Source organism: Chrysemys picta, chromosome 2, assembly GCF_011386835.1.
Source record: "Chrysemys picta bellii isolate R12L10 chromosome 2, ASM1138683v2, whole genome shotgun sequence".
In the NCBI taxonomy this organism is placed as follows: domain Eukaryota; kingdom Metazoa; phylum Chordata; order Testudines; family Emydidae; genus Chrysemys; species Chrysemys picta.
Genome location: NC_088792.1, coordinates 224,795,680 through 224,813,889, shown reverse-complemented (window position 1 = coordinate 224,813,889; position 18,210 = coordinate 224,795,680). Strand labels below are relative to the sequence as shown.

The 18,210-nt window shown below is 43.4% G+C and overlaps 1 protein-coding gene across 1 annotated transcript; it reads left to right on the top strand.

Annotated features, from left to right (window-relative positions):
- Positions 1 to 15,918: 15,918 nt before the first annotated feature.
- LOC135981721 (uncharacterized) lies at positions 15,919 to 17,949 on the top strand. Its single transcript, XM_065585592.1, has 2 exons — positions 15,919 to 16,852; positions 17,447 to 17,949. Exons 1-2 carry the CDS (start codon positions 16,309 to 16,311, stop codon positions 17,947 to 17,949), a joined length of 1,047 nt encoding a protein of 348 aa, XP_065441664.1. The 5' UTR covers positions 15,919 to 16,308.
- The last annotated feature ends 261 nt before the right edge of the window (positions 17,950 to 18,210 follow it).

Genomic DNA, 18,210 nt, shown 5'->3' with positions numbered 1-18,210 from the left:
AAACTTAGCATTATACAAGGTTTCAGGGGATGACTAAATACTCAAGGACATGATTTAAAAGAGCCAGGGCAAAGTAATTGCACAATGTTCACTGAAGTTCTTAAGCAGTAATGACTACCATTAATTCAGCAAGTCAATAGACTAAGCTGTTTGCTCATGATCTTAAGAAAAAAGACAGCCAGCTTTGCTGTGATCTCACTGAATGTGCCAATAAGTTCTTACCTGCTATTCTACTGTGCTATGGCAAAGGAACCAAAAGACATAATTAAAATTAAATATCTTCCTGGTCTACAAAGAGAGCTTTTTCTGACAAGAACAAACACAAAAACAGGGAAGCCAATTACCCCTGCTTTCCTGCAGGCTCCAAATGAGGTAACTGTGTGTAATTAAAGTGTACTTCACTGATCAAAAATGATCAAATCTAAAAGGGTGGGAGGGGAGTAAAATGCAGCTTTCATGTTTTCTTTTTGCTTAGAAACAATGATGTACAACAACAGAATGTGCATTTACCTATTTTAGCACCTGCCTTTTTCTCTCTATTCATACCTTAACCCAACAGAGTTGGTATAAGACTTAGACAGGATGGTTAAGAAGACAATCAAGTTTTATTGATTTTTTTTTTCTTTTTAAGTAAGTGGGTCTGCATGGCTCATTGGATTGCATTTACCAGGCTTTCTGAGAAGATTTGGAGACACTCAATCAGTTTGAGTTGAAATGACCTGTCTGAAATTCGGTCCATTTATAAATGATGATAGAATAACATCAGTCCCAAAATAATTTTGAAGAAATAAAAAAGAGTGATGAAGTATTTTATAACTGCAACCGAACTCAGAAGCAGTGTTGCTATCACTATATCAGCAGATTGCAAGCCTATATTTAACAAGCCTCTGCCAACTTTAATTTTAATTCTTTGGTTAGATCATTTGCCTTCTAACATAGTAGAAGTACATTCTGTTTATTGTGTTCCCACTTGTAACAGTTTCAGTGGCTCTGGTGGCCTCGCAGTCATAATTTGCTACACTGCTATAACTATCTAATGGAGAGAGAAATACAAATTCATAAATATGAGATTTTAAAAAAATGTTTTAAGAGGTGGAAAAAAGGGTGACAGTTCTGCTAAAAAGATTGAAAATCAACAAATAAAATTTAACCAACAATAAGCAAACGTCATCCTCCATCATTGCCAGAAATAGTTCTATGCCTTTACAATGTTAGGTTGTTGTTTCCTTGCTGTGTGCTTGACTTTAGTTTATGATTAATGACTTAGGAAAGCTGTGTCTGAATGGGATTTCATTGGCTGGCCTACTCACCAACCTGTCATCTGAATGTTCCACGCATGAGATTATAAGAGGAATTGTGTGTATATATATATGTATATATATATATATTGTTTCAGGGGTAACCTGCAGTTAAAGCCCATTCTGATAATGTGCCTGAAGCTTCCCTCCATTACACTGCATGATTTTTTAAGAACTCCACTGAAAGCAGTGGAGTCATACCAGCTCAAAACCAGTTTAACTGAGTGGAGAATCAAGTCCAATATAATGAATAAATTACTGCATAGGTGCAGTGGGAGTACATGAAAACCAGGTAAGGCCTTTGGGAGCTTTCCTATTCTGTAACTTTCACTCAAATTGACATTAAGGAGCATCTGAGGCATCGGAGGATGCATCTGTGACACCCTGGCATCCCAGTATTCACCATTGTCATATAATTAGGATATGTTTTGTACAAAGTATGCCAAAGTATCATTCTAAAAGGCATCATTAATATCTCATTGGATTGTATGTGTTATCTTCGTATGTGAAGTTATGAAGTTTGGCTATGTGTGTGTTACTGAAACATGTTGTGAGGTTGAAAACACCCACAAGCAGCCTTTCAGGTACAACAGTAAAAAGGCCAACAATATGAATGGTTTATTGAGGAAATGCACACAAAGACAAGGATTACCCCAGGAACTGTGTAGCAACCTCTCAGAGATAGCACTACCCAGTGGGAATTGTCAGACCCAGGTCACAACAAAAGAGCTTTCCAGCAAGTGGGAAGAAGATATAAAAGGGGAGAAATGACATCATGACGGGGACCTCACTCTCCCTATAACAACACACCTGGAAACACCTGAGGAATAAAGACTGAACGGGGGGAAGTGATGGTCCCAGGCTAAAGGGATTTCTAGCCTGTGTATGAAAACGTGGGACACCCAATCTGCAAAGCCACAACAGCCAAGAATCTGCCAACCTGTTTATCAATCAGAGTGTGAATTTGCTAATTCATATCCTACCTATCTGGTATGTTCAGCACAGTTTGTGGTTTTGTTTATTTAATAGGTAATCTGCTTTGATCTGCTTGCTGTCACTTATAATCACTTAAAATCTATCCTTTTGTAGTTAATAAATGTATTTTATGTTTTAATTGAAACCAGTGTGTGTTTGACTAAGGCAGGGGTCGGCCACATTTGGCACACGGATCGCCAGGGTAAGCACCCTGGCGGGCCAGACCAGTTTATTTACCTGCTGACGCGGCAGGTTCGGCCGATCACGGCCCCCACTTGAGAAAATCTCAGCTTGGTTACCGCAAGTGTACATGGTCCTCTTCACATTGAAGGAGAGGCGGACCAAGTGTTAAACCCATATACTGGCCAGATTTGACCAGGGCTGGACAATACTGCTCTGGGGTCCTAGGCTGGGCGGCTGGTAGTTAAAGAGCCTGCATGTGACTGCAGCTGGGTGTATCCCTACCTGTGTGAATGCTGGTGAAAGTGCAGGCTTGGAGGGCTTTGCAACTTGTCACAGCAGCACAGTGTGAGAGGGACGCCAGGCTGGTGGGTCAGAGGGCTCAGTGGTACCCCAGTTCCAGGTAGCACCCCAGGGGGAACCCGTCACAGCATCTCTCTCTCAATTTTGGATATGTAGTCAGCTTTCTTTATTATTTATTATTTGTATTATGGTAACACCTAAGGGCCCTAGCTAAGATTGGGATTCCATTATACTAGGCATCATATAAACATAGAGTAAGGGACAATCCTTTCCCTGAGGCGCTCACAATCCAAATAGACAAGACAGACAAAGAGAGGAGGTGCAGGACGTACAATATACAAATTGATTGAACAATCTTTTTATGGGTTTTTGTTTTTCAATGGGTTTATGGAAAATAGATCCTGTCAAGCTAAATTGATATTTTTTTTGATGAGATTACAAGTCTGGTTGATAAAGGTAATAGTGTTGATGTAATAATATACTTAGAATTCTGCAGTGCACCTGACATACTTCCACATGACACTTCCATTAAAAACTAGAAAGCTATAAAATTAACATGGTACACATAAAATGGATTAAAAACTGGCTAAGTGATACATCTCAAAATGTAATTGTAAATGGGGAATCATCATCAAATGAGTGTGTTTCTAAGGGTGTCCTACAGGGATTAGTTCTTGGCCCTGTGCTATTTAACATTTTTAATTAATAACCTGGAAGAAAACATAAAATCATCACTGATCAGGCTTGCAGATAACACAAAAATCAGAGGAGTAGAAATAATGAACAGGAAAGGTCACTGATTCAGAGAGATCTGGATTGCTTGGTGAGCTGGGCCTAAGTGAACAATGTGTGTTCTAATAGGGCTAAATGTAAATGTATACATCTAGGAACAAACAATGTAGGCCCTACTTACTGGAGGGGGAATCTATCCTGGGAAGCAATGACTTTGAAAAAGATTTGAGGATCATGACGGATAATCAGCCGAACATGAGCTCTGTGTGTGTGACACTGTAGCCAAAAGAGCTAATATGATCCTGGGATGCATAAACAAGGAAATTTCAAGTAGGAGTGTGACCGGGGTCCTACTGGAGGCCAACTGTGGTCACTCAATTAGGTGAGCTGCAAAGAACATGGCAGCACCAAAAAGCTGGTGGATATTCCAATTCTTAGATTTACCAAGCCAGCATAAAACAGCTTCTTTATTACCTCACTGGTTACTCAGAAGTCCAAACAACACAGTTTCCTTAAAGTGATCCAGCCTCAGGCCTCCATCCAGGTACTCACGTCAAATATGATGATTTCTGGTTCTACCAATCCCATAAGATCGGACATATTACCTCCCAGGTTAATGAATATTTCAGATCTTACCAAAATACACACTACAGCCAATTCTTATTAACTAAACTAAACTTTATTAAAAGACAAAAGAGAGTATGGTTAAAAGATCAATGTACATACAGACATGAGTTCAATTCATTTAGGTGCAGATTCATAGCAGAGATGGTGAGCTTTGTAGTTGCAAAGAGTTCTTTCAGAAATAGTTCAGAGTTTATAGTTCAATGTCCAAATATCATATTCAGGGCATACCAGCATAACTGGGACCTCAGCCTTGTGACTCAAACTTCTCCTGATGAAGCCTAAGCAGATCTGAGATGACAGAATCAGGACCCAAGGGTCTTTTTATACAGTGTCCTAACATCCATTTGACCACACAGTCCTGGTTAAACAATAGGCTTTTGATGTAACCTTTTGCTTTCTAAACACCACCAGTAATTAGTCACATATTGCAATTTATCCATTAGGCAGTCTATTACAAACTTCAGAGATATACAGACAATGACATTATTTTACCCCAAATTCATCCAAATGTTAATATTCTCTTTTGATCTCTGAATCAATAGTTATAGTGACAGACAGAATCTGTGTGTTTACGAGTAGCATCTAAGATGCACACAATTAGTATTACTTCTAACAATATAGGTTTGCATTTCAAAGTTCTAGCCTATTTAGCATGAATGGCCCTAATTATCATCCGCATTTCTTTCTAACATGACTTTCAAGGTGGGCTTTGGGTCATTCAACCTGGAAGCTGTTTAACCCTTTCTAGCCATGCGTCACAAGGAGTAAAGGTTATTTTTACCTCTGTATTTGGCATTGGTGCAACTGCTGCTAGAATACTGTGTCCAGTTCTGGTGGTCACAGTTCAAAACAGTTGTTGATAAATTGGAGAAGGCTCAGAGAAGAGGCAGGAAAATGATTAAAGGATTCGAAACCAGAGCTTATAATGATCGACTCAAGGAGCTCAATCTATTTATCTTAACAAAGAGAAGGTTAAGGGATGACTTGATTAGTCTATAAATACCTAAATGGGGAACAAATATTTAATCTTCAATTTCATGAATTGAAAAGATTCTTCAATCTAAAAAAAAAAAGGCTCTCCAATCTAGCAGAGAAAAGTATAACATGATCCAATGGCTGGATGTTGAAGCTAGACAATTCAGACTGGAACTAAGGCATACATTTTTAACACAGAGAGTGAATTAACCATTGGAACAATTTGCCAAGGGTAACGGTGAATTCTCCATCACTGGCAAATTTTAAATCAAGATTCGATGTTTTTCTGGAAGATATGCTATATTAATTATTTGGGGGAAGTTCTATGGTCTGTATTATACAGGAGGTCAGACTAGTTCACAACGGTCCTTTCTGGATTTGAAATCTATTAATATGATGCCTTGCAAACATTGTTAATTCCACCATATTTTTTGTTTGTCGTTTAGGGCTGTTGGTTATTTGAGTGGGGGTTTGTTGGGTGGGCATTAGCTGAATGGCAGGACAAAAAGAAGGTAAAGGTAGAGGGGATATTGAAGGGAGGTTGGTAAGTGGGGAAGGAAGAAAAGAAAGAACAAAGCATGGAGGGCAGTGAGAGTTATGCTGAGGTGAAGAGACTGGGAATGGGGAAGGTTGGAACAAACAGCTTGGATGGGAAAGAACGTTGAGTGAAAAAGAACTCTGATGACATCATCAGTCTGAAGGGACCTGCTGCAGCTGTTTCTGTGTCTGGTCCTGCAGACTATGTGTCTGCCTCATCCCAAACTGGCTCTGCCCTGGAGTCCTCCCACTTGGCTGGGGTAAGGGTGGGGCTGCATAGGTCCTGGTGCCCCAGATTATGCATGTATATGTGTATGTGTGAAGGGGGCCTTCCTCCTCTGCATACATCTGGGATTGGAGTGTCTAGGGGGAGGGGTAACTGACTAGGCCTTATCTTCCACATCTCCTGCACTATGGCTCCAGGTTTGCTTTTATCTTTAGGGAAGTCTGAGCCTGCTTTTCTCTTACTGCTTACCTTCCTTTTCCTGTCCTTAATTTTTTTCCATGTTCCCAGCAGTAGTATGTATCTTTCAAATAGTTTCTGGTTTTAGAAAACCCATTATTTCTCACTCTGCTGCAAGCTTCTGTTACTCCCTTTCTCTCCAGATACCACTCAGGTCCTCAGATACAATGGTCACTCTGGAGACACTGCTAATTTAATTCAATGCAGAAGAGGTGGTCAGAATCAGATGTAAGAAACAATTCACCTACTAATATTAAGCAAGAAAAATGGGTACATGGAACAGGTGCCTTGATACAATATTGTTTTGGCGAATGGTGCTCCCTGGCCAGCTTACATCTCCCATGAGTCATCATGATCTCCCCTCTTGTTGATCCACCACAGTGCATCATGGGAGTCCCAGGCTGTGGTGCATCATGAGAGATTCAGTCTGGCTGGGGAACCCTGGGTGAATCAGGAGCCTGAACTACAACTTCCACGAGCACCATGGAAGCATTTATATATCAAAATTTCTGGTTTTCAGATGAAAACATTTTTGGGGTTTGATCTTTCACTGACAGGTTCAAATTTTCCAAGGAGGGGGAAAAAATTCCAACAAGCTCTACAAATTACACTAATACCTGATGCGGTATCACCAATTTTTTCTCAGAACAGGAAAATTACTTACAGTGCCTCAGAATCTGTGTCCGCTCAGCAAAGGAGCAACAATGTGTTTCATCTTCAGATCCAACACAGGCCTTCTCACAGGAACAAGACTTCCTGGGCTTGGAGGGAAACTGGAGAAAATACAAATGCAAGAGCATCTCTGCTAATGTACTTAACTTATTGTGGCTGGCCCATGCATGGCAGGTAGTGTGGTAAAGGTGCGAGGAACCTCCATTGCTATCCACAGTTCTGGTTCTTCCTCTCATAGTAACACAGGCCCTGCTCCAACCTTGCACTCCTGAGGGTGCATTCCATCTCAAAACAGAACCTGTAATAGAGAGATAAGTGTGTTAGCCCCCTGAAGCGTGCAGCAATTGGTATACTCTCCAGGCCTAGAGAGGAGCACAGGGAGGAATTATAAATGTGGTTACCAAAATAATATTTCAGCATTCAGCAGTATACAATGGATCAGGTGTCTGACTCTGAAAAATCTTTGTAAAAGGAAAGAAGCAGCCTTCTGGGGATGTCTAGTTTACATCAGTTTCTCACTGACACAAGCAACCTTTTCAGGTGGAATATAATAATTACCCCCCAATTAATATTTCTCTACCATAAAAATAAAGGTAAATATCTCTGCCATATCCCATATATAGTTTGATCCAACTATAAAACACTTCTCAACACAGATGTTCATACACCAATTTACTAGGTAGACATAAATACCTAGTAATAAATACCATAGAAACAAACAGCTGGGTGATTTCCCCCATTAAATTAGCCACATTATTATAAGAGTCTAATATAAAATGTACTAAATTTGCATAAGACAAATTACCACTCCCCCCCCATCAGCTGTTATCAATGAGTGACTGACTGCTATATAGTCTCAACAATGGATTAAAATATCTAATAGAGAGACAGACCAGAAAAATCATGGAGCAGGTCCTCAAGGAATCCAATTTGAAGCACTTGGAGGAGAGGAAGGTGATCAGGAACCGTCAACAAGGATTCACCAAGGGCAAGTCATGCCTGACCAACCTGATTGCCTTCTATGATAAGTTAACTGGCCCTGTAGATATGGGGAAAGTGGTGTATGTGATATACTTTGACTTTAGCAAAGCTTTTGATACAGTCTCCCAGTCTTGCCAGCAAGTTAAAAAAGTATGGATTGGGTGAATGGACTATAATGTGGATAGAAAGCGGGCTAGATCATCAGCCTCAACAGGTAGTGATCAACAGCTCTAGTTGGCAGCCGGTATCAAGTGGAGTGCCCCCAAAGTCAGTCCTGGGGCCGGTTTTGTTCAACATCTTCATTAATGATATGGATGATGGGATGGAGTGCACCCTCAGCAAGATCGTAGATGACACTAAGCCAGGGGGAGAGGTAGATACTCTGGAGGGTAGGGATAAGGTCCAGAGTGACCTAGACAAATTGGAGGATTGGGCCAAAAGAAAATCTGATGAGGTTCAACAAGGACAAGTGCAGAGTCCTGCACTTAGGATGGATGTATCCCATGCACTGCTACAGGCTGGGGACCGACTGGCTAAGGAGCATTTCTGCAGAAAAGGACCTGGGGATTACAGTGGATGAGAAGCTGGATATGAGTCAACAGGCTGTCCTTGTTGCCAAGAAGGCTAATGGCATATTGGGCTGCATTAGTAGGAGCATTGCCAGAAGATCAAGAGAAGTGATTATTCCCCTCTATTCGGCACTGGTGAGGCCACATCTGGAGTATTGTGTCCAGTTTTGGGCCCCCCACTACAAAAAGGATGTGGACAAATTGAAGGGAGTCCGGAGGAGAATGAAAATGATTAGGGGGCTGGGGCACATGACTTACGAGGAGAGGCTGAGGGAACTGGGCTTGTTTAGTCTGCAGAAGAGAAGAGTGAGTGGGGATTTGATAGCAGCCTTCAACTACCTGAAGGGGGGTTTCAAAGAGGATGGAGCTCGGCTGTTTTCAGTGGTGGCAGGTGACAGAACAAGGAGTAATGGTCTCAAGTTGCAGTGGGGGAGAGCTAGGTTGGATATTAGGAAAAACTATTTCACTAGGAGGGTGGTGAAGCACTGGAATGGGTTACCTAGGGAGATGGTGGAATCTCCCCTTAAAAGCTTTTAAGGCCCACCTTGACAAAGCCCTGGCTGGCGAGATTTAGTTGAGGTTGGTCCTGCTTTGAGCAGGGGGTTGAACTAGATGACCTCCTGAGGTCTCTTCCAACCCTAATCTTCTATGATTCTATGACACAGATCAGGAAAAACACACAGTTGATCTGTACCCTTTGGTAATACACAGGTTACATCAATGGCCATACAAGATAAAAGCTGTACTTGCTCCTACCTCAGCTTTGGATAGTAGCACCTACATCATAAAACCATTTTAATAGTTCTTATTATCATAACAAATCAAGTTGTCATATTCCAATTACATAATCATTCACAGATCATATACAATACAAACAACTTTTAATGATTTTCAGAGTCCTCCAAAATCTTGAAAGTCTCATAAACAGATTCCTGTGGAACTATTAACTGTCTTAGAAGACAAATATCTGATCTCACCCATAGACTGTAAATGTATATTCTTGCCCTGAAGTAAATCACAAATTTTAGCAGAAGGTGGGGAGCATTCACAGTGTCAGCTAGAGCTGGGTGGGCAATCGTTTCCCCATCCCGGCGGGGAAAATGGGGATTTTGAAAAGGGTTCCTATCCTGAATTGGGAGAAAAAGTCAAAATCTTGAATTTTTTTGAATACTGACCAGGGCCGGCTCTAACTATTTTGCTGCCCCAAGCAGCAAAAAAAAGCGCCGCCCCGCCGAGTGCCCCCCCCCCGAGCACCGCGCCGCCAGAAACCCCCCCCGAGCACCGCGCCCCATGCCGCCCCCCCCCCCCCCCCCCGCCGGAGCCTGCCCCACCCCCGCCGAGCCGCCAGAACCCCCCCTGAGCGCCACACCCCGCGCCGCCCCCCCCCCGCGGAATGCCGCGCCGCGCTGCCCCCTGCCACCCCAAGATTGGCCGCCCCTTACCAAGTGCTGCCCCAAGCATGTGCTTGGTTGCCTGGTGCCTGGAGCCGGCCCTGATACTGACAATCCAAAACAAGTTTGGGTCAATCAAAATGTTTCATTTCAATTTTGATCTTTTTTTATTTTACTATAATTAGCTTAGATTTCAAAATATACAGTAACTAGGCTGACTACTCATTCTGTTGAACTAACTCGATCAGTTTCTATTTGTAGTGAGTTTAGGAGGACAGATTGTTCCAATACATGAAAAACATTATTAGAGTTCTGAGAGGAGGTTTTAAATCACTTGCTAATTCTGATGATCTATCACACGCTCTGTGGTTGGTATGTGTGATTACATTGCTGCTGATTGAATTAATTTGAACCTTTTAAGTTTTCATAACAATCAGAGGGGAATCAGTTTAATCATATGATCTTCTGTGGGCCATTTGTGTTGATCATACAAGTGAGTCACCAGCTATCTCACTTTCAAACACCTCACTGTTTGATTCCAGAAATGCAGGCAAAGGGATATTTTCTGGTATCCTTTTTTCTATCTTACTGATCTTTTGAGGGGTGGGACACTGAGTCAATAATACCATCCAAGGCTCATTCTTTTAGCCCATCCTCAGAATACAACATATAAAATGAGATATACTAAATTTTCTTAACTGTGAAATCCCATTGGTTGGCCTTGGAGCAAATTTATACCTAGCATAAGTATGGACAACATCACTGTCTCTGACTTTAATGGAGTTGCACCCATTTTACACCAAGTCTGAATTTGTCCCTCGGTCTCCTGGGTAAGGAGGAATGTCTGTTTCTTCTGAGGCCTTTGAAAGTGCTGCATGTCTCTGGAGCCTCCTATGTTTGCCAGGAAGGAGTATGTGAGTTGTGGTCACTTGGAAGTAAATATTCTCATCATCTTTAAATTGCTACTTGGAGTTGTGAAGGCTTTCACTTGTTTCTTCTCTTTGTTAGAATCTGAGGGGATTTTTTAAAGGGGGTACAAATATGTCTAGTTCCTTACTGATGATTTTTTGCCTCTTTTTTGCTCATCTTAGGGTCATGGTTTGTACAGGCAGAGGCAAATAGTGCTATGAAATCCCCATGCCTACAACAAGATCTTCTCTTTGCTCAGTTCACTCTTATTACTGGAAGAATCTCCTTCCCAAGGACCCTAAATAATTCTTGGATCTTCTTTCACTGTGTTGTAAGGCAGGAGAACTTGACCAAGTGCAAGGGCAGTTAATTGCAAGTGTAGGCAGAGGATTTCTGCTTCTTCTCTCCCTGCACCTGGGAGAACCCCTTTAAATTCACTGATTATGACCTTCTTTATTTCTTCTTGTTGTTGCCTCTATTTGTGACATGTCGGATTTGGTTTCCCTGGTTTCCATCTGAGATTTCTAGTTCCTCCTCCATCTTGCACTTCATACTTATGTAACATTCCTGGCCTTCATTCAGAAATGGGAATATTGCCCAGCTTCTGCACTGGACTGTCTTGAATCTGCTAGCTGTTCGGTGCTGCAGTACAAGCTCCTTAATTCTGGTGATGCTCCTGGAATCTTTGAACTAGTCAGTGCAGAGGTGCTTTGCTAGCCTTCCTTCTGTTTGTGTTTATTTTCAACCCTCAGTAGTTATACCTGCTTCAACTTAGCCACCTTGTTAACAGCAATGACTCAAAGCTCCATCTGTTTTCATAACGCTTCCAAAATAAGACTGTTAAACTTCTCTACCAAACAATGCTGTTCATATTAGCATACAGTATTTTACTGGTGCTTTATCCAGATTTTCAAATGGGACTTCCATTTTTTACCCTTTGAAGGCTATTCCATCATCTAAATGGATCTCTCTATCAGGCAGTTTTACCAGATATTCAGCCTATATTGTCCTTTATTCAATTTTTATCCTTAAATTCCTAGTAACAACCACTTTTAACTACCTAAGTTCCTTTGTCTTGTTGGCATTTACACCACGCAAATATGTGAATACTATATGTTTACTGTGTTCCACTCTACTAGTTAGTTGTCCTTTACCCAAATGGTACATAATTCTTTTACTCATTTCTGATATCTCAAAACCAGCTCCTAAATCAGTTCTGGAATCCCTCTACCACCAGTCTGCTCACTTTTTCTTGAGGCGCCCAGAACTGAATCTGGAATAGTAGGTGTAGCCTCACTAGAGAGGGAAAAAAGATTGTCCCATCACCATCCATCTGTAGAGGAGACATATCTAGTCCTTGGATAGTGGGTACAGTAAAAGGAAGATCTTCTGGTAGAACAGCAAATGTTTCAGGACAGTCAGTGTAAAATGACTGGCCTGAGTGAGGAATTATATTTTCTGATTTGCTGAGGGTAGCAAAAACCGAGAGAAAGACTTGATTAGAAGATAACATAATATCCATCTATGATAGGTAAAGCTGAATTTGTGCTACTCTGACAGCAGTTGTCTGTACTATGACTGGAGGCTATCACTTAAAACAGCAAGCAAATGCAGCAGGAACTCTTCTAGCTGGAATTTTCCAGAGCACACAGTAAGCAGGATGCTGGTCAGCGTGACAGAGGGTGCACATGTTTCTATTGCCTGTGTATGTGATGGGCTGACAAGGCAGTGTTGGGATCCATATCCAGATTAGGCTGGGGGGCTGGGTTCAATCTGACAGGGCTGAAATCTGATGAGCTCTTCTTGTGAGTCTTCATCTTAAAAAGGAGGAAATCTTTAATAATCCTTCTTCTTGCCAGATTTCTACCACATCTGAACTGCACCCATGATCAGGTAGGGTATGACAAAGAACCCTCAAATTCATAAATCTTTATACCCTTTAACAAACAAATTGTCTCATTACCAATTACTGGCAATTCAGCCTTACTTTCAGTCTTAATCCAGATAAGATTTACAACCTCCTTTTCCCTCAAGGCCTTTCCTCCATATGACCAGCAGTTTTTCCATTACTGGGTTTATATAGGAATTACTTTTAAGATAACACTGGTATATGGGGTGAGCCAGCTCATGTTGTCACCTTTTAAGACAGATTAGGTTTGTCTTATTTCAAACCATCTGCAGTCACCCCTATTGGTCAGACGTCTCCTTTTTAGAAACTTCCCCTTATTTCATTAGTTATTCTTTGAACCAGGTGTCACAGAGTCACCGGGCGATGCTCTAGAACTACTCCCTATGAAGCCAGTCAGACTCTGGGGGAGCATGCCTCCTCTCTCTGAGCACACCGTCACCAGGGAAAGAAGCTTACACAGCTTCGACCTTCCTGGGTCTGACCTCGGAGCATTCAGCATCCCCTTCCACAGCATATGCTTCCCGCAGTGAGTCTGCCTGGGCGAGGCTCCTGGGGAAGCCAGAGGGCCCTGCACCCCAACTCCGCAGTCAGATGTGACTCTCAGCCAGCTGGTAAAACAGGTGTTTTATTAGTTGACAGGAACACAGTGTAGGACAGAACTTGTTAGCACAGAAATCAGTGACTTTCAGCCAAATCCATCTTGGGGAGTCCTGGACTCGCCCTCTTCCAGTCCCCCCAAGCAGACTCCCAGCTTCCAGCGACCCGACCTCCGACACCTCTCCCCCCCATTGGTCCTCCTCCTTGTCTTTGTCTCACTTCTTGGGCACAGAGTCACCTGGTCGTCACCTGGTTGCATCCCCCTCCTGGGTCTCAGGTTATGAAGGGCACTGGTCATAGCATACATGCAGATAACTGGAGCAGCCTCACCTGCCCCAGAGGTCTCAGCCAAAGTCACACACCCCTATTCCCACCACCAAGGTATTGGTGCAGCACACAGGGAAACTGAGGCACACACAGAATTCATGCAAACAGTAAAACTCACATACAACATAACAAGGGGAAACCCCCACTTTGTCACACCAGGCATCCTCCCTACTTCATTCCTTCTGGCTTTATAACTCATTATTTTGAAGGCTTTCCTTCTACTTGCTAGCCAGGGCCTTTCTTTACAACCCACATATTTCCTTAACCAAATTTAAGCTAATCCTAATTCTTTAATTTTATATTTATCCTACACCATGTGCACTCTGTACACTTGCAGAGAGACCCCATCTTGGGGCAGGGAGACAATGATGGGGAAAAACAAAACAAATCTGAGTGATGCTGTGACTCCATTGGCCAAGTCGCAACACAGTCACTCAAGTTTGATCCGGCCACTCCTGCATCACGATGGAAGGGCAGCAAGGCCAAACCTTAGAGGCCCAGGGCCATGTGAGTGCACAGGTAGCAGAGCTGGGCATCTGGGAGCAGGAGGAGCCTCCCTGGCCCTGGACGGGAACAGACTGCTGAGCAGGGTATGTCCCTGAGAGGCCAGGAAGGTCTCAGCGGCAATGGGTCAGGGGCTGGGGATGAGTTGGTGGGCATCTGTGGGTTGAGGGGTTGGGGGCAAGTGGGAGATGCTTGGGGTGAGTTATGGGGGCTGTGGAAGAGAATGGGGGCTGTGGCCGGTGGGGATGACGTGTTTTGGGCTGCAGTGAGTGGGATGTATGTCAGGGCTGCTGGTGTGAGGAGAGGTGTAAGGATAGGTGGGGGCATGTGGAGGGTTTTTGGAGTAAATGTGGGGTGGGAAAGGCATTTGAGAGTCTCTGTGTAGGGTAGGACTTGGGGCAGGGGCTCTTTGCTGTCTAGTTTTTGGAAGGTGGTGGTTGGGGGGGTCAATTTCTGCAGTGCACAGGGCCCCAACATTCTTTAATCTAGGCCTGTGCCTATGCAGGGTAGGTGGCAAATCTCCATTGATTTCAACAGAGAGTTAAGATGGGTGAGGTAATAACTTTTATTGGACTACTAAGAAATTGGTCCAATAAAAGATCTTACCTCACCCACCTTCTCTCTCTAATATCCTGGGACCAACACCGCTTCAACAACACCACGAACAACATTGATTTCAATGAGATTTAGGTGCCTAACCTGGTTAGATGTTTTTTAAAATCTCAATAGGTGCCTGTTTATATATTTAGCCATCTAAATATCTTTAATATCTGGCCCTTGGGATCTAAATCCCATTGACTTTCACTGAAACCTAGGTTTCTAAGTGCCTAAGTCACTTTAGAAATGGGACTTGGGTTCCTAAATCACTAAGGTACTTTTACAAATTTTACATGTATAATTCAAAATGTTGCACTAACTAATGTTAATGTACAAACATATAAGGTGTGCGTAACTTAAAACAGTTAACAGCAATAACTTACTAATGATTGAAATCCTTGTCCCACTGAAGTCATTAGGGCCAAACTCTTCTTGACTTCAGTGGGGCCAGATTTTCACACAAGATGTATATATTTTTCATTTTCTTTAGGTGTGATTGTGATTTATAACAAGATTAGCTGGATGCCTTTAGATACAACTTGTATTTCAGTTTGAATCTGAATAATGCAAACATCCACATATGGCAGGATAAATTAGATGACGTTTTTTTTCTGATGTTATAAATCTCTTGTTTTCTAGATGCACTATTGTATAAACGGTGACTGATGTGAAAGAAATAAAAATTAGCTGAAATAAAGTCTGAGTCTTATTGGGTGAATGCAACATTCTTTTGTGCAAAGCTCTTGAGTGAAGAAAAATTGACAGTGTGGTGTATGGATTTTGTCAAGCATGAAAAGGCATTTACACCTTTTTCCTTTCCTCCTTTGTTCTATTATCTTGCAAAATTACATTTTATACAGATTTTGGCATACTGACTACGTACTGGAAATTCATGGTACATGGTACATTTGACGCAGTATAAATCATTTAAAATTAGACAGCATTGGGGATGGATTAAAGAAAGGAGGGAGATTGGAAAGAAAAAAGAAAAAGGAGGGAGAAAGCAGGGAGATTGGAAAGAAAAAGGCTACAGCAATCCAGGCAAGAAAATGCCAAAGCACATACTAGGGTTTTAGCAAAGAGGATGTGGAAGCTGTTAGCGATGTTATAGTCAGTTGTTAAAGAGGATCAAAATGGGAAAAGAGCTCATCAGTTCTAATGGCTGTTGCAATAGGTCTTGGAGCCATGTGGTGACATGACATTGATTCATCTTGGGGTAATGGGCAGAGATTGAAGACAAGGAGCTAAATGTATCTCTCAGAGGAATTCCTGTCCCCAAGGAGAATCCTAGCTACCCAAGCAGAAGTATAAATATACTGAAGGCAATAGGAGCTGCTAAGTGATCGGCAATTTTGATTATATTATAACTAAGTATCAGGCCTGGTCTACACTACGGGTTTAGGTCGACTTTAGCGGCGTTAAACCGAATTAAGCCTGGACACGTCCACACAACGAAGCCCTTTCTTTCGACTTAAAGGGTCCTTTAAACCGGTTTCTTTACACCACCTCTGACGAGGGGATTAGCGATAAAACCGGTCTTTGCGGGTCGGAATTGGGGTAGTGTGGACGGAATTCGACGTTATTGGCCTCCGGGAGCTATCCCACAGTGCTTCATTGTGACCGCTCTGGACAGCACTCTCAACTCAGATGCACTGACCAGGTAGACAGGAAAAGACCCGCGAAGGTTTGAATTTCATTTCCTGTTTGCCCAGCGTGGAGAGCACAGGTGACCCCGCAGAGCTCATCAGCACAGGTAACCGTGATGGAGTCCTCCCAGGATCGCAAAAGAGCTCCAGCATGGACCGAACGGGAGGTACGAGATCTGCTCGCCATATGGGGAGATGAAGCAGTGATAGCTGAACTCCGTAGCAGTAAAAGAAATGGAAAAGTATTAGAAAAGATCTCCAAGGCCATGAAGGACCGAGGCCATAACAGGGACACACAGCAGTGCCGCGTGAAAATTAAGGAGCTACGGCAAGCTTACCACAAAGCCAGAGAAGCAAACGGAAGGTCCGGGGCAGAGCCGCAAACTTGCCGCTACTACGCGGAGCTGCATGCGATCCTAGGGGGTGCAGCCACCACTACCCCAACCGTGTGCTATGACTCTCTCACTGGAGAAACACACAGGGAAGACGGTTCGGGGAACGAGGAGGATGATGACGATGGAGGTACTGTAGGTAGCTCACAGCAGCACGGAAGCGGAGAAACCGGTTTCCCCAACAGCCAGGATATGTTTGTGACCCTGGACCTGGAACCAGTAACCCCCGAACTCACCCAAGACCCTCAGGGCACACAGGAGACCTCTGGTGAGTGTAACTTTGTAACTATTTGTAAACATTACAAAAAAAAAGCAAGCGTGTTTAATGATTACTTTGCCCTGGCAATCGCGGCCAGTACATCTACTGGAAAAGTCTGTTAACGTGTATGGGGATGGAGCGGAAATCCTCCAGGGACATCTCCAGAAAGCTCTCCTGGTTGAAATGGGGTGATTTTATTAAGGGGACATTCAGAGGCGCCCGTTCCTGCTCTTCTGACCAGAAATGTTCCCCGCTGTTAACCACGCGGTGGGGGGAGGGGTGAAGTGATCATCCCAGAGAATCGTGTGTGTGTGTGTGGGGGGGGGTTTACTTGTGTTTGTGCCGCATGTTAACCGGGAAACCGCAGCCACTCCTTTTACATTGAAACCCCATTTTAAATGGACAACCCAATTCATCCTTGATATGGGAAATGCGCTGCTGTTTGCAACCTTTCCCGCATGTTAAGAAGGTTAAAAAAGCCAAAACACTGTGGCCTACGATGGCTGCCTGCAAGCCGAAATATGCGACCTTGTAATGAAAGAGTGTACCCATTGTTCTCTAAAATGTGTCTTTTTTAACCACCTCTCCCTTCTCCTCCGCCAGCTGCAAATGTTTCTCCTTCGCAGAGGCTCGTGAACATTAGAAAGAGAAAACGTAGGACGAGGGACGAGATGTTCACGGAGCTGCAGATGTCCGCCCAGGCTGATAGAGCACAGCAGAATGCGTGGAGGCAGTCAATGACGGAGATGAGAAAAGCCCAATATGAACGAGAGGAGAGGTGGCGGGCTGAATCGCGGGAAGAACAGAGCAAGTGGCGGGCTGAAGACGATAGGTGGCGTCAGCTTGCAGACAGACGGCAAGAGGCAATGCTCCGTCTGCTGGAGCATCAAACTGATATGCTCGAGCGTATGGTTGAGTTGCAGGAAAGGCAGCAGGAGCAGAGACCGCCGCTACAGCCCCTGTGTAACCAACAGCCCTCCTCCCCAAGTTCCATAGCCTCCTCACCCAGACGCCCAAGAACACGGTGGGGGGGCCTCCGTCCACCCAGTCACTCCACCCCAGATGATCGCCCAAGCATCAGAAGGCTGGCCTTCAATAAGAGTTAAAGTTTTAAAATGCAGTGTGTCCTTTTCCATCCCTCCTCCCCCACCCATCCCAGGCTACCTTGGCAATTATCCCCCTACCTCTGTAAGGAACTAATAAAGAATGCATGAATGTTAAAAAAAAATGACTTTATTGCCTCTGCAAGCGGGAGGGGAGGGTGGGGTGGGGTGGTTGGTTTACAGGGAAGTAGAGTGAACCGGGTCGGTGGGGGGGGTTTGGAGGGTTCATCAAGGAGAAACAAACAGAAGTTTCACACAGTAGCC

Coding starts and splice junctions, on each gene's coding strand:
- LOC135981721 (XM_065585592.1), top strand. CDS start 16,309: ATGGAGTCCTCCCAGGATCGCAAAAGAGCTCCAGCATGGACCGAACGG. Junction 16,853..17,446: donor GGGCACACAGGAGACCTCTG/GTGAGTGTAACT, acceptor CTCCTCCGCCAG/CTGCAAATGTTTCTCCTTCG.